At 46.5% G+C, this 17042-nt stretch overlaps 1 protein-coding gene across 4 annotated transcripts in view; it reads left to right on the top strand.

Annotated features, from left to right (window-relative positions):
- RGS12 (regulator of G protein signaling 12) overlaps positions 1-17042 on the top strand; it is a 760012-nt gene that overhangs the window by 516205 nt on the left and 226765 nt on the right. For all 4 annotated transcript variants that reach the window (XM_078678542.1, XM_078678544.1, XM_078678541.1 and 1 more), the window contains exon 9: positions 13074-13227. In XM_078678542.1, coding sequence (XP_078534668.1) covers positions 13074-13227 — 154 coding nt within the window. The remainder of the gene's footprint in view (positions 1-13073; positions 13228-17042) is intronic.

Here is a 17042-nt window from a genome sequence, read left to right as displayed (position 1 = left end):
AGTACTATGTACTTTTTGATATATTTACACATATATATGTATATTGTTATGTGCTCCGGGTTCCCGCTCATGGGCGGAGATAATTCAGTGCTTATGACTTTAATGAGTATACCCCTGGAAGAGAACTAGGATTACAGGTAAGTAACTAATCCTTATCCAACATCCTTCAGTTTGCTCTCTCTCTAGCCCAGCAGGGTTTTGCTGTGACTACTGTGAAGGGCTATTTATCGGCTTTGTCGGCATTCATTTGCGTGCCAGATCAGCCGTCTTTGTTCAAGTCGCCCATTGTGTTAAGGTTCATTAAGGGCCTTACTAACAAGTTTCCGCCCACTCCCTTTATTGTGCCTCAATAGGACTTAAATCTGGTCTTAACCTAGTTGATCGGTTCTCCCTTTGAGCTCTTGCACAAGTGTCCCTTGAGACCATTGTCTTTTAAAACTGTATTTCTTGTTGCCATTACCTCGGCAAGGAGGGTAAGTAGCTTCAAGCTCTGAGTTCGAAACCCCCGTTCTTGACCATTCATGCTGATAAAATGGTACTCGGAACCAGGGCTGCTTTTCTGCCTAAGGTGGTAATTCCCTTCCATCTGGGGCAGTCCATTACCCTTCCTACCTTCTATCCTCACCCTTCTAAGGAGGAGGAGCGGCTTCACCGATAGGACCTTAGAAGGGCGGGGAGTTTTTACCTCGATAGGACTAAAGAATATTGTGGGCTTCATTGGCTGTAGGAAAGGCAGAGCGGTGCACAAGCCCACTCTTTCCAGGTGGATTATCTTGTGCATCAAGATCTGTTATTCTTTGGCTGGTAAGGCACCTCCAGAGGGTACTAGAGCTCACTCTACCAGAGCAAAGTCTTCTACATTTGCCTCGTCCTGTGGAGGATATTTGTAGACCGGCAACTTGGGCCTCCCTCCACACGTTCGCAAAGCATTACTGCTTAGATTCCGAAGTGAGGAGGGACGGACACTTTGCACGTTCCGTCCTACAGGACTTCTTGGTATAGATGGGTGGACACCCTCCTCCGGGAGTGGGGACTGCTGTGGGACTCTATTCACAAGGTGAGGAATCCACTGGCAGATGTATCCATCAGATGAACAAGTTACTTACCTTCGGTAATGCTTTTTCTGGTGGATACAGTATCTGCCTGTGGATTTCTCACTGACCCACCCGCCTCCCCGTTGTCCACCCTTGTATACCTGCAATGGTGAAATTTTCTATCTGTTACTTTCAAAGGATGTGTATTATTCTTTTTGCTTTACTGCATTGATTTCACACTGTGTGTTTGTTGTTTTGAATACTGTGTACTGTGTATACTGTATATATTTGTGTCGGTCCGTCCGTGTGCCTCGAAGGCGCGGAAAAAAAGGGCGGAACTGACGTAATCACGACGACGAGGCTCACTTGTGGCTTCGGTGACGTCAGCGGAGCCGCAATCGGAGCCATGCTATTGTGGCGTTGTCCTCCCGATTGGAGAGCTACGAAAAATTTCCGAATGCTGCTGGCGCAGGGGATATTCACAAGGTGAGGAACCCATAGGCAGATACTGTATCCACTAGAAAAAGCGTTACCGAAGGTAAGTAACTTGTTCGTTTTCAGGATTGCTTTCCAGTAGCGGTGCCCTGTTCTTTCATTCTAGATCTTGGTGCATCAGTACCTGGCTCTATTCTGGATGGTACTGTTCCTCACCATTGTTTCTTTCCCTTCTGTTTAGGGGGTTTTTTTCTCACACTGTTCCAGTATTCTCACAGTTTTTGTTAGTGATGGCTCTGCGTTGTTGCGCGGAAAAGTTCTCTAAGAAAACTGACATAGGCGCTCCGGTTGGGACTTATGTATCCTCACGGACGTGGAGGACGTCAGGGCGGAGTCACGTGGTGCCGTCCGCCCAGCACGCAGGGATGCTGTGGCAAAAAGTTTTCCGGATCCAGTCTCACGCCTGGGGATAATTCTACGTTAAGGAATCTGCGGCTAGAATCGTCTCTACCAGTCACATTGTTACAGAAGGTAAGTAACTCATACATCATGTTCTTACCAGAGAGGCAATAAGGTTGAACATCCCCTTGGCTGCTCCGCAGCCCGAGAACTCAGTAATTTGTACAACTTTTCAGTGCAAGTAACATGTTGCCCTTAATTGCCATGCTATTGGCACCAGGAGTGTGGATCCTTTTACACCATACTCTACCAAAGCAGCCACACCTAGAATCCTTAAAGCCTCTAGATTAGGACCTGCTGATTCCATGAGATGATCCTTAGCTTGATTCACTTATTCTGGCAGCAGCTGGAACTGGGCATCTGCAAACAATCAATGGGCCAAATGATGACATTTCTAATGAGCTGCCAACAAAACGATGGCCAGTGGGGTACAGCTATTTGTCCAGAGGGCTAAACACCCTCTGCCTGAGCGAAGTCTGGGACCTATATGTAAGCCAAAACGAGTTTAAGAGGCTAGCAAAAATAAGTGCGAAAAGGCTCTTCTCAGCAGAAGACAGGGCAAGTCTCGCAGATGGAAGCCATGGTTGGATGTCCCTCAAGTCATATGATCAGCTGAAATCTCAGAGCTATTTAACTTTCTCCTTCAGTGCACGCACCAAGCTCCGCTTTTTAAAATCAAGAATGGGGGTGATCCAATTGACTTGCCATCTTCCCAAATGGAAAAGAGACCGTGCCCTGGAATCATGTCAGCTTTGTGGCCATCATAGGGAAGACTTAATACATGTACTGTGCCTGTGTCCTAACCTCTTGAAGGAAAGAAGGGCTCTTCTAAGAAGGTGATTCAAAAAGGGGGGTGGTGATGGACAGAGTATCTGAGTTAATCAGAACACTCCTACCCAGTCAACAGATCAGGGCTTGATCCATCACCGTTTTTTAGCTCACTGCACCATCCCAGTTCAGAACCTGGCTATATGCAAATTAGTCTGTCCCTGGCCCAGTGCATCATGGGAACAGGGCAGACCAAACTACCAAGCCAATTCTTTACTGGAAAAGAAAACAAGCTTCCGGGGACCGGTTTCTGGCATTACAGCCGTCTTCGGCCCGGCTTGCTTGAATCCTGATGGTGCAGTGAGCAAGGGACTCACATCTGAGCATACCCTTCCACGCTTGTGGTGGCCAAAGTGATTCAAAAAGGGGGGTGGTGATGGACAGAGTATCTGAGTTAATCAGAACACTCCTACCCAGTCAACAGATCAGGGCTTGATCCATCACCGTTTTTTAGCCAGAAACCGGTCCCCGGAAGCTTGTTTCCTTCCCAGTGTAAGAATTGGCTTTTGTAGTTTGGTTTGCCCTGTTCCCATCATGCACTGGGACAGGAACAGACTAATTTGCATACAGCCAGGTTCTGAAACTGGGATGGTGCAATGAGCTAAAAAACGGTGTTGGATCTAGCCCTGATCTTTTGACTGGGTGAGAGTATTCTGCTTAATTCAGAGACTCTGTCCCTCACCACCCCTTGTTGTAAATATTTTTGTCCACCCTAAGCGTGGAAGGGTATACTCAGACATGAGTCCCTTGCTCATTGCACCATCAGGATTCAAGCAGGCCGGGCCGAAGACGGCTGTAATGCCAGAAACCGGTCCCCGGAAGCTTGTTTCCTTCCCAGTGTAAGAATTGGCTTTTGTAGTTTGGTTTGCCCTGTTCCCATCATGCACTGGGACAGGAACAGACTAATTTGCATACAGCCAGGTTCTGAAACTGGGATGGTGCAATGAGCTAAAAAACGGTGTTGGATCTAGCCCTGATCTTTTGACTGGGTGAGAGTATTCTGCTTAATTCAGAGACTCTGTCCCTCACCACCCCTTGTTGTAAATATTTTTGTCCACCCTAAGCGTGGAAGGGTATACTCAGACATGAGTCCCTTGCTCATTGCACCATCAGGATTCAAGCAAGCCGGGCCGAAGACGGCTGTAATGCCAGAAACCGGTCCCCGGAAGCTTGTTTCCTTCCCAGTGTAAGAATTGGCTTTTGTAGTTTGGTTTGCCCTGTTCCCATCATGCACTGGGACAGGAACAGACTAATTTGCATACAGCCAGGTTCTGAAACTGGGATGGTGCAATGAGCTAAAAAACGGTGTTGGATCTAGCCCTGATCTTTTGACTGGGTGAGAGTATTCTGCTTAATTCAGAGACTCTGTCCCTCACCACCCCTTGTTGTAAATATTTTTGTCCACCCTAAGCGTGGAAGGGTATACTCAGACATGAGTCCCTTGCTCATTGCACCATCAGGATTCAAGCAAGCCGGGCCGAAGACGGCTGTAATGCCAGAAACCGGTCCCCGGAAGCTTGTTTCCTTCCCAGTGTAAGAATTGGCTTTTGTAGTTTGGTTTGCCCTGTTCCCATCATGCACTGGAACAGGAACAGACTAACTTGCATACAGCCAGGTTCTGAAACTGGGATGGTGCAATGAGCTAAAAAACGGTGTTGGATCTAGCCCTGATCTTTTGACTGGGTGAGAGTATTCTGCTTAATTCAGAGACTCTGTCCCTCACCACCCCTTGTTGTAAATATTTTTGTCCACCCTAAGCGTGGAAGGGTATACTCAGACATGAGTCCCTTGCTCATTGCACCATCAGGATTCAAGCAAGCCGGGCCGAAGACGGCTGTAATGCCAGAAACCGGTCCCCGGAAGCTTGTTTCCTTCCCAGTGTAAGAATTGGCTTTTGTAGTTTGGTTTGCCCTGTTCCCATCATGCACTGGGACAGGAACAGACTAATTTGCATACAGCCAGGTTCTGAAACTGGGATGGTGCAATGAGCTAAAAAACGGTGTTGGATCTAGCCCTGATCTTTTGACTGGGTGAGAGTATTCTGCTTAATTCAGAGACTCTGTCCCTCACCACCCCTTGTTGTAAATATCTTCTAAGAAGGGGCTGGAACGACAAGGTTAGATCGTGCAGAGCTGCAGTATTGGCCTGTTTGGATCCCCAGAATACCAACCTAAATTGCGCACTGGTGAGGTTTATGGACCGCGCAGTAAAAAAACTAGAGAGGGGAACGGCTTATTGTTACCTCGGCCGGAGATGCAGACCCCTGGCTCATCGCAATAGCTGAACAACTATTTGTACAGGAATAATTGTCGGAAATACCAAAACAAAACGACTATCGGAAAGGGGAATGGCGTATAGGCTGGTTAAATCTGGGACTTAAAAGCCACTTCACCAGGATTACAATTGCCCCCTAAGGGAATACCATTATAGGATTCGTGGGTAGTGTCTTACAAGAGAGTTTTTACAAGTAGGATGTCGGATACTTTTAACTACTGGAACCGGGGTTCTTTTTAATGAATTTAATAAGTGCTATATTTTTACTTTTTGTATTTTGCAACGGTTTTATCAAATCATGCAATAAAGTTTTCTGTTTCTGTTAATTGCCATGCTATTGGCACCAGCAGTGTGGAGCCTTTTGTTACACCATACTCTACCAAAGCAGCCATACCCAGAATCCTTAAAGTATAAGCCTCTAGATTAGGACCCGCTGATTCCCTGAGATTATCCTTAGCTTGATTCACTTATTCTGGCAGCAGCCAAAAAAGGCATGCAAAAAATTCTTTCTACAGTACCTTCTGATCAGAAGAGCACGGTGTTAGACTGGTTAGGAAGGCATGTTGGTCACCTGCAACAGCAATGAAATTGGCATGGGCGACAACCATGTTCGGCAGGTATGATGCTCCCTGTAGAACATAGACCGCAGAGGAGTTAAAAAAATGTTTGAATAAAAAATGGTCTGTAACCTATTTATTCTAACAGCAGTCAGTTTTTTGGGATCTCATAGTCATGACACACTTGGCTAAGACTTCCGGGTCTTGAACATGATGCCTAGTGTAAGATTTTGAAACTCACATTTTACATTGTGAACCTAATCTAGAGTCGCATGCTGTGCACTGTTCCACCATTTAGTACCTGGGTCTGAACTTTCTTAAAACAAAGTTTGCTTGGGCATTGACCATTAAAGAAATCCTTGTGATTTACTGTGACTTGGACGGTACATCCCTAATAGGTGATTCACAACTTTAGATTATTTGCTGCTGGTTGGTTCAGGAGTGAAGTTGAGAGCTGTGGAGACGATTGCTGATTTTGGGGCAGAAGAGTAACTTTTCCTAGCACATCTGGCCTCATGGCAGCACCTCTTAATTGAGATCAACACCTCCAAACAAGCAGGTTTTACAAGGTCTCCAACAAAGTCGGAGAATGTTCGTTTCAGGGTAAATTAATTAGTTTATGCTCTACCTGATTGATGACTGTGTACGTTTAAATGTTCTAAGTATTGGAGATTTTTTTCTGACAGTATGTATGATTACTACGCTAAATCAGTAAAGATTGATTTTTTTTAAATCCAGTACAACATACTCCTAGAATTTGTTTTTGGTTTGCTGGAGCACTGGAATTGTTGCAAGTCTGTGGCAACATTTATGGAAGAAGTCAGGTTGGCACCTACTTATTTAGTTCATTTAGTGCACCAAATATACAACACTTGAGATTTTATTGTGGCGAACTTTCCTGCGGGAGTCATTGCCTCTAATTTGGCCATATGGGTTTTGTACCCTGAGATGTCCTGAAAGTGGGTCAGTTTAGATAGAGGGCTTTCAGGGATATCTGTGGATCCGATGATGCTGTCAAAATGTCCTCTTGGAACTTTGCTAGCTTAAGGATAACCCCTCCCATTTGACTCTGCTTTGCCAAAGGTTCTATGGAGAGTGGGAATAGCAGTGGTGAGAGGAATCCCAATCTTTAACCCATCCTGTGCCAAACAGATCTGCAGGAACTTGGCATTGACACAGGTTTCCTTCTATGAGCATGAGCACTGATATGCAGTATTTTCTTGTATTGTCTTCATTTTAGTTGTGATTTGCTTTCACATAATAATACAGACCTGTTCCAACGGATGAGTTTTGGCATAATTTTTCAGGTATCTTTACACCAGTTTTCTGCTATGAGATGGGTCTGTATGCCCCACACTTCTCCTGATACTTGCATGACTTAAGAAGATTTTATATACGAGAATGGAGTCTGTCCAAATAATGCCATACGTCCTGGACTTTCATAAAAATGTAGGGATAAATCCAGACCTATGGTATTTATCTCACAATTAAATTATCATGTTTGTGGCATGCTCCTGCTATCTAGTGTTGGGATTAGACGTTTGTAAGTTGTTTCAATTCACGAGTGACTATTCCTTTGGGCGGTAATGCACTTGGACTGCAGCTCCATTGTTAGATTGTGTTTTTTCTACCAATGGGTTTGTACATATACCCTTCGGGCTCTGTGTTCGGCATGCAATAGTGGCATCTGCCGGGACTCTGCTAACTGTCTCTGGTAGCTTTGTGCTATCCCGCATCTTCGCTGCTGACGTTCATCCGACACCTGCATGAACCTCAATGCCATCATCAAGGCCTTGGCTCCTACTTGGGGCCTCCCACCCCTTGTCATCGCTACCTTCTGCTATGACAGTGCGATTTAGTGATGGAAAGAACACTCTTCCAGTACTGCCTCCAGTGTCATTGCAAGTTTCTCTGAACTGACCGGCACCAGGTCTGTGATCTCTTCCTCTACCCGAGCAAACCATGAGCACCTGTCAGGCCTGGAAAGGAAATGGCGTCTGGACTACTCTCCCACCAGGAAAACCACCTATAGAGCCGCAATAAAAGGTACAAAAACAAAATTAGAACCGCACAAGCAACCTTTTTTGAATCCAGAATTAATACAGCAGCTTCCAGGCCCAAGGAAATATATCAAATCGCAAAAACCCTTCTTAAACTCCCAGATAAACCTCAAAACCCACACAATGCTCAATCCCGCTGTAACGATCTAGCAGAGTTCTTTCTCAACAAAATACAAACTATTTACTCATCTGTCCCCCACACTCAATTCCCCGCCTCGCACATCAAGCCCACTGAGGCAGGAACCGCCGTCCCTGCTACCCTTAAAACCTTCCTCCCGCTGGATCCCACCACACTACACACCATTATGCTGCAGGTAAAATCCGTCTCACCTAATGACCGGGCACCACCACGTTCCCTGCTAACTGTGTCCCCTCACATTCTCCCAATCATCCTTGACGTGGCCAATGCCTCCCTTGCAACGGGTATTGTCCCGTCCCTTTGGAAACGGGCCATGGTCAAAGCCCTTCTTAAAAAAAACAACCTGGATCCCAATAACCCAGGGAACTATCGACCCATCTCCCTGTTACCCTGGCTAAGCAAAATTACTGAGAAACACGTCAATAAGACTCTGACGGAGTTCCTCAAAATCAACCTTCTGTTGGACCCCTCCCAGACTGGGTTCCGACCAATGCACGGGACAGAGACTGCCCTCCTTGCCGTGACAGAGGAGGCCCGGAAGATCATGGATCAAGGAGGTTCCGCCGCTATCATCCTCCTTGACCTAAGTGCCGCCTTCGACACTGTTAATCATTTCATCCTACTGCACAGACTGACCAACTTAGGAATCTCTTCAACTGCGATCACATGGCTTGAGTCCTTCCTGTCGGATCGATCCTTCCAAGTCTTCGAGGGTGATACTATCTCCCCTAGCAAACCTCTGGGCTGCGATGTTCCGCAAGGCTCTTCCCTGAGCCCTACCCTTTTTAATGTTTACATGAGCCCCCTAGCTGAGATTGTCCGTCTGTTTGGATTAAAAATCGTCTCCTACGCGGACGACACTCAGCTAGTGGTGGCTCTAAAACAAACTCACATAGGGCCATGCAACATGAGGGACTGCTTGGAAGCAGTGACCTCATGGATGACCTCGTGTTGTCTCAAACTGAACGGTGACAAGACTGAGCTGATGGTCCTTAGGAACACCCTGCACCCCTCCATTGACTCCTTATGGCCATCCTGTCTTGGACCTGCCCTCATATCCAAGGACTCAAGAGCCTGGGTATATGGCTGGACAAGGCACTGAATTTTAACCATCAAGCTGCCAAACTTTCAGCCGTCTGCTTCGGCATACTCAGGCTCATCCGGAAAATCCTTCCCCCTACTACCCTTCAAGGTGAGGCAGATTATGATTCAGGGGCTCATCTTGTCCCGCTTGGATTGTGGCAATGCCCTCTATCTTGGGTCCCCCCAGGCGAACCTAAACAAGCTCCAAGTTACACAGAACTGTGCTGCCCGAACCCTTCTTCAGATCCCGTGTCGCCTCTCCGTCACAACTGAACTTAAAACCCTCCACTGGCTCCCAATCAGGAGCAGAATTGAATTCAAGAGCCTGTGTATCGCCCACCGGGCCTTCTGGAAAAAGGGTGCAACCATCAACCACACTCTTATCACCCCATACCGCCCAAACAGACGTGCTTTATAAAAACTCTTTTCATTTCATTATTTGCGGTCCACAAGCCCTTTCAGTTTACTATGCTCCCCTTTGGACTTACGGGTACCCCTCGGGTGTTCACAAAGGTGGTGGCGGTGGTCGCAGCTCATCTGCAGAGATCAGGGGTTCCAGTCTTCCCCCTATCTCAACGACTGGCTGATGAAGGCAGCCCCAGGCTGTCGTCTCCCACCTCCAGACTAAGTCACACCTGACTCCCTCTCAGAAGCTCCTCTTCATCGGAGCGGTTCTGGACACAACGCAGTTTCGGGTCTTTCCTCCCGAGCAGTGAGTCCGGGATATTCAGGCTATGATTCCGATCTTTCAGCCTCTATCCCGGGTTTCGGTCAGGGCGACCATGCGGTTTCTGGGCATGATGGCCTCCTCCATCCTGTTGATGGATTATGCCAGATGGCGTATGTAGGCTCTGCAGTGGGACCTGAAGTTCCAGTGGGCACAGCATTAGGGGAACCTGTCAGATGCGTCCAGATCTCGGAGGGCACTACACGCCAATTGAAGTGGTAGCCAACAAACTGGGATTGGATCAATGGCAGATCCCTCTCCTTTCCCCAATCAGAGTTTACAGTGGTGACCGATGCATCACTTCTGGGATGGGGCGGCCACATGGGGGAGGTGGAGATCAGAGGCCTCTGGTCCCGGCGGGGTCCGGCCTCTACATCAACCTTCTGGAGCTTTGGGCGATTTGTCTTCCACTCAAAGCATTTCTTCCCTCTGTCTGGGTAAGAGTAGTGCAGGTGCTCATGAACAACACCACTGATTTGTGGTACTGCAACAAACAGGGCGAGGTTGGGTTATGGACCCTATGTCAAGAGGCTCTCCGTCTCTGGACATAGCTGGAACATCAGGGCATATACCTGTGGTTCATCACCTGGCAGGTTCTCTGAACCCCAGGGCGGACGAACTCAGCTGCAGGTGCATGATGGATCACGAATGGCATCTTCACTTGGAGGTGGCGGAAGGTCTCTTTCAGCATTGGGGAGAGCCTTGGTCAGATCTATTCGCCACCGAAGAGAACGCCCAATGACCGCAAATCTGCGTGTTGGAATTTTCAAGGCGGCTCTCGCTAGGTGACACTTTTCGTCACAAATGAGGTTGCGGTCTTCTATGTGCCTTTCCACCTCTACCACTTCTGCCCAGAGTGCTGAAGAAGATCAAGCGCGACAGGCCCAAGTCATCCTGGTGGCTCTGGATTGGGCACGAAGAGTTTGGTATCCCGAGATGTTACACATGGCCATCGATCCTCCGATCTGACTGCCTCTTCGGGAGGATCTTCTGTCGCAGCAGCAGGGGATGGTCCTCCACCCGAACCTGTACCGTCTCCACCTCCTTACGTGGGGATTGAGCGGTGACAGTGACAGCCTTCGATCTTCCTCCCAAAGTCTGTAATATTATCGTGGCAGCCAGGCGTCCCTCCAATAAGACTATATATACCCACAGATGGAACACATTTGTGGCATGGTGCACAGCAAGGGCTGTGGATCCCCTTTCAGTCCGTCTTTCTGAGGTTCTCTTGTTCCTCCTTTTTTTGACCCAGCAGGGCACTCTAAAGGGCTACCTCTCAGCCATTTCAGCCTTCCATAGGCTTCCTGATCAACCTTTTCTTTTCAAGTACCCTGTTGTATATCACTTCTTTACGGGCATTACTCATCTTTTTCCTCCTGTTCCTTTTGTAATGCCCCAGTGAGACTTGAACTTAGTTCTAACGTATCTTATGTGCGCTCCCCTTGAGCCGCTACATAACTGTCCTCTTAGGCTTCTGACCTTAAAGACTGCTTTTCTGGTTGCCATCACCTCTGCGCAGGGTGAGTGAGCTCCCTGCTCTTTCTTCAAAACCTCATTTTCTTGCTGCTCATCCGGAAAGGGTTGTCCTTCGAACTCGTCCAGCCTTTCTTCCCAAAGTGGTTACTTCTTTCCACGTTGGTCAAACCATCACTTTGCCCACCTTCTTTCCGCCTCCGCATCCTTGTAAGGAGGAAGAGAGGCTCCACCGCCTGGATCCAAAATGTGCGCTTTCATTTTACTTGGATCGCACAAAACAATTCCGGGTGGATGACCAGCTCATTGTTGGCTACGTTGGCGCTAAAAAAGGTCGGGCCGTACACAAACGGACCATCTCTAGATGGGTTGTTTTGTTTGATCAAAGCTTGCTATTCTTTGGCAAAGTAGGAGCCTCCTGTGGGGCTTCATGCCCATTCCCCCAGGGCATCAGGAGCTACCACTGCTTTGGGACGGGAGTCCCCCCTCAACACCACCTGTCAGGCAGCAACATGGGCATCTCTGCACATGTTCACAAAAAACTACTGCCTGGACAGCCAAGTCCGGAGAGACAGCTTTTTTGGCCGTTCTGTTCTCCAGGACTTTCTGGTGTGAACTTGGTTCGCAGACCCACCTCCCGGGTTGGTATTGCTGGGGTATCTATTCACAAGGCAAGGAATCTATAGCTAATTGTCTCTTTCAGATGAACACGTTACTTACCTTCGGTAACAATATATCTGTAAGAGACATAGATTAGTTATAGATTCCTTACCGCCCCATCCATCCTCCCCGTTCTGCGAACTTACTTCTAGGATTGAGGATTTCCCTTTCAGGGCCCAGTTCTGGTCACCAGTGGTCAGTGTCTTGAATGGCTCTGCGCTTCTGGCGTGGAAAGTTGTGTACAGATACGTCAGCACGCGAGGGCGGCGTCTTTAGTAGCTACCGCGACGTCATCCCGGCCACCACGACTCCGATGACTAACGCGGAGCCGACGCAAACTTTTGATGTGCTGAAGTACTGCTGGCAAAATATTCTCCGGATCCAGTCTGACGTCTGGGGGTAATTCACAAGGTAAGGAATCTATAACTAATCTATGTCTCTTACAGGTATATCATTTCCGAAGAAAAGTAACTTGTTCATCTGGATACATTGACAGAAACAGCAAAATACCAGTCGAGCGGCACACTATTCTAGGCACAGATTCCTAGCCTATGTGTTTTTAAGCCACGCCCTTAACTGCATCAGCCACGCCCCATTGAGAGACCTGCCAGTTTTTTATCCCTCTTAAAGCCCTCCTAGTGCCACTACAAATGCACGATATCACTATGCACAATAACACAGAGAGAACCGATTGAGTAATGGAGAACAGGGAGCACGGACCATTCCACAATTAAAAAATCTGTGCACTTTGTTTTGGTTTCAGTTTTGATAACTTGCCCTGAAATACTTATCCTGGGATTTTGCTCTCCTATTTAAAACAAAATCGACAGACCAAAAAAATGGCAGAAAATCACCCTAAAAAATATCAAAGTGTGAAGGAAGCACGCTCACTTACCTCCACCTTCCAAAAGAAAAACAACTCTGCCAAGTTATTTCACTGCTGCCGCTTCCACCTCACAGCTGGCTCAGACTACTGCTTCAGAGGGGGTTACTCCCAGATTTCCTGAGACTCTTATGTGATTTTCCTCTTACAGCCTCTACCAACCTGCCTGAGCCCATGTGGCCTCTGCACACTCTGCTGCACGCCCACCTCCCCTCGGCTATATGTGAATTCCCCAGAAATCATATTGTAATTGGGAACTTATGGACTGCATTTACATTCTGTAACATTAGAAAGTTTGCACTCTGTGACTGGCACTCTGTGATATTTTGGTTAATATTTTTCATATTTAACCCTTGCTGATAATTTGAATTAAAACTGTTGTGTACCACTTAAGAAGTGCAACTATGAAATGTTTTATAGAATTTTAAATTGGGTTTTTTCTCAACTTCTGCCACCCACAGTTGAATAATAAGACTAAATCGGGGCGGTCCTTAAATGAGGAATCGGGAGACGATGATGTAGAAAAGAAAAAAAAGGCAGCATTTTTTTCCTGGTCAAGAAGTAAAAGCGTTGGTAAATCACAGAAAAAAAAGGAGAATGGCGATTTCCAGAATGGTGAGTGAGAATTAGATACAGTCCAATGTTCATGAGGAATACATATGTTTTTCTCTATAATATGCTTCTTCCTTTCTATCAACTATCACAGAAAGTACTACTCTGCTACCTTGAATGTAAAAGCATATCAATGTGTTTCCTGGTATATTCCTATTCTGTACTTATCAGTATCTCTACCACCTCTTGGCAACACCTCAAACTGCTTCTAGAGCTGGTTAATACAGAGGTTCCTTGTGTAGTGTGCAGCTTTCCATATGTTATATGCGGCACATCCCTGTCCTTGCATGTATTACAGTCTATTTGCTCAGCAAATTCTGTAATGACTGGTCCACGGGGATTTGGATCCTTCTAGGAACATTTTTGTTGCTGTTATTCCCGCCCCATCTCTTTTTTCCCCCTCAGATTAGGAACCATAGCAAATGTTGTACTGTGTTGGAAGGATGGGCATCAAGACACAGATAAAGTGTAAAAGGTGGTATTTCTAGTTTAAGTTACACCCAATGGAGCAACAATGCGTGGCAGCAACCAGCATTTTCTTACAAAGCCAGTTGCACCTGGATTCAAACCACCACACCATACCTATCTTCTACCATCCCTTTCCAGCAAGAACAACCTAACCTTTCATGTCCACATCTCCCTCCTCAACCACACGCTCAAATCAAGACCCTAGCCTCTCTCTCTCTCTCTCTCTAAGGCAAAACGTTCTCCTCATAATTTATCAGCTTTCTGTACGTTCTCACCCCTATTTCGTCATTGGACATGCTGTAGGAAGCTGGCACTTAATATAGTACTCCACAAAGAGGTATGCTGTGTAAAGAGTCCAGGTATCCCTTATAAGTGGACAGGGGCTCACTTTAACAATCCCAAAGTGCTCTATTTTTGGTAGTGTAGTTGAGCAGCATTAGGCTTATCAGAATGGAGTGTAAGGCATTCGTTGCATACACAGTCAATAAATGATGTACACGATCAAGAAGTAGATCCACACCAATTTAGAAGAATAACTTGTGTGTATATATATATATATATATATATATATATATATATATATATATATATATATATATATATATATATATATATATATATATATATATTTATATATATATATATATATATATATATATTTGAAGAATCCTTGTTGAAAACATTGTTTTGCGAGGGTGTCCTGAACCTCGCCGCCAGCACCAGCCTTTGTCGCTCCTCTCATCTCGGGACGTTTGTGTGTGTGTGTGTATATATATATATATATATATATATATATATGTATGTATATATATGTATATATATGTATATATATGTATATATATATATATATATATATATATATATATATATATATATATATATATATAGCGAATCCTCGAACCTCCACGCCGACGGTTAGTACTTTTCCAGTTTTCAGCAATGTTAGCTAACAGTGCGCTTTTCCGACTAATGCTTTTCCTATGGAGAGAAGAACATTCAGTGCATATAGATATTTGCAGTAGGATTTCTAGTGTCCCCTTTTAAGTCATGGAGTGTTAGGGGTCCAAGGTCCCAAGTTCCACCCTGAGTTCTGTTTTATCTTCCCCGGTATGTCCATGTGCAGAGGTACTTGACAGGTTGGTAGCCTGGCATGCTGCACTTCTGGCAAAAATGGGGGCCACCTAGAAATATTCTGCAACGGGGAACATGTCCGGGAACACCCAACAGGGGGCATAGTTCGTGAGGGTCCTGTGAGCAAGGGGGAACATTCGGTGTTCGTGGACCCAGGCCCGGAAGCTCATGGCCAGAGGGTTTTGGTCGGCTGGCAATCGTGTCTCTTAGGTGGTATCGGTGCTCAGTCTAGGCCTGCACAGGGGAATAAAACAAGACAGTTGAGCCACTCTTGGAGCTGGCTTCTGCGGAGCTGATGTCCCTTGTCAACTGGTTGGTTTTAGGATTGTACTCTAAACAAGCATTGGTCATGACAAGTGGTCCGGTATCCGGGATATTGGTGCAGGGAGGCTCGCAGGGTTCTTGGTATCCCCAAACTTGATAAGGAGATGAATCTGACCTCTTTCAGTACTATGATCTCCTTCTGTGCGGCTACTGCGTCTGTGGATCCAGTGCTCAGCAGCTTCTTTGAACCGGACTTCATCGTTGGTCCCTGCAGGATGCAGGAGAGTGACTCTTCCAATCCAAGGGAGATGCTGGCTGGTTTTTGAAGTACTGGCAACCCTTCGTAGCCTTTGGAGGTTGCACAGCTGCATGATATGTCGGGTCTTTGCAATTGTCAAGTCTGGAACGGGCACGTTAGGCGCCAAAAGTCCACAGCAGTCTTGAGTTCTCATGTTGATGGGTTCTTAAGTATCCTCTTTTTCTTTAGTCAGGTGAATCTAAAGTTCTGATTGTCAGGGGGGCACCTAAATTCTCAATTAAGGGATGTTAAAGTTGCCAATGGGCTACTTTCCCTTGGGGTCACTACGCTCTTGTATGAATACTTCTTGTGGGAAGTGGGCATAACCCTGTCCCAGTGTTCCTAATTCTGCTATCACCAATATGGCAGAATTTTCCTAGAGTGGGGCACATCAGACAGCTCAATTTAGGGGTGTGTCTTACCAGGCTGTATTATATGCCTCCTCGTATAACTAATGTTGTACCTGTCCTGGTGCCAGATGGGACTCTGGGCAGGGGATGGCAACCCCAAGGGATGCCAAGGTTGCATATCAAAGGCTGCAGAAGCTTTGAAGCCTTTGGCCTTAGTATGCTGATTTACTAGCCATTCTGCTACAGGAGGTGTAAACACCTCCTGCCAGAGCAGACATTGTGCCTGACCTCTAAGAGCGAGGCTTTCACCTCCTAGGGAGTTAGAAGCAAGTATGTGGTGGCAGGCTGGACTGTACAAGTCAGCCAGCACACTAGAGGATTAGTAGGATACAGAGAGTACAGGGGGTGCATGTATTATTGCATCCATCACTGGAATCAGTGTCGATTTGTTAATATGAGGTGTTTGATAGCACATACCTTTGGTTTCAGGGAAGCCGTCATATAACTGGGCAACTCTTATTTACCAGTGCTCAGTACATATACTTGAGATAGCTTCCCTGTTCACTTGCGGTGTTTAAGAATCGGCTTAGACATCACAGTGTCACATCTGCTCAGGCAGATATGTCCACACATGTAATATAAGGCACCCTGCCTTTGGGCTGTAAGGCCTGCTGTAGGGTGACTTACATTTATCACATGCAATGTCTGCAGGCATGGCAAAGGGGATGTGTGGCAGGTCGTGTTTTCATGTTGACTTGCACCATTTCACGCACCCTGTAGTTGCAATCTGCTTGAGTGTGGTGAGGGTCCCTTAGGGTGACACAATACATGCTGCAGCCCTTAGGGGCCCTCTTTAGTACCCATGTGTAGGAAATTGCCCCTTTTTGCATGGTTACCCACCCGCCTTTTGCCTAATGTCTGATGCACTTTGAATGTGCACTGGGTCCCTGCTAACCAGATTCCCACTGCATGTGTTATTTCCCAAAACTATACCTTTGTTTCCACAATTGGCATACCTTTGGCTCACATATAAGTGCCTTTTAGAAGGACCTTGCCACCAGAGAGGGTCTCTAAGGGCTGCAGCATGTATTGTGCCACCCTCAGATACCCCTATTGTGCCACCCTCCGTGACCCCTCACCTACCACATATACACTGCCATTGCAGACTGTATGTCTTGGTGCAGACAAAATTTAAGAGTCGACATGGTGCACATGCCTGTGTGCCATGCCTAGAAAACACTGCCTGTGACATAGCTAAGTCACCCTCCAAGCATGCCTCACAGCCCTCAGGCAGGGTGCACTATACC

Source organism: Lissotriton helveticus, chromosome 2_2 (genome assembly GCF_964261635.1).
Source record: "Lissotriton helveticus chromosome 2_2, aLisHel1.1, whole genome shotgun sequence".
NCBI classification, from domain to species: domain Eukaryota; kingdom Metazoa; phylum Chordata; class Amphibia; order Caudata; family Salamandridae; genus Lissotriton; species Lissotriton helveticus.
This window is presented reverse-complemented; position numbering and strand designations above follow the sequence as displayed.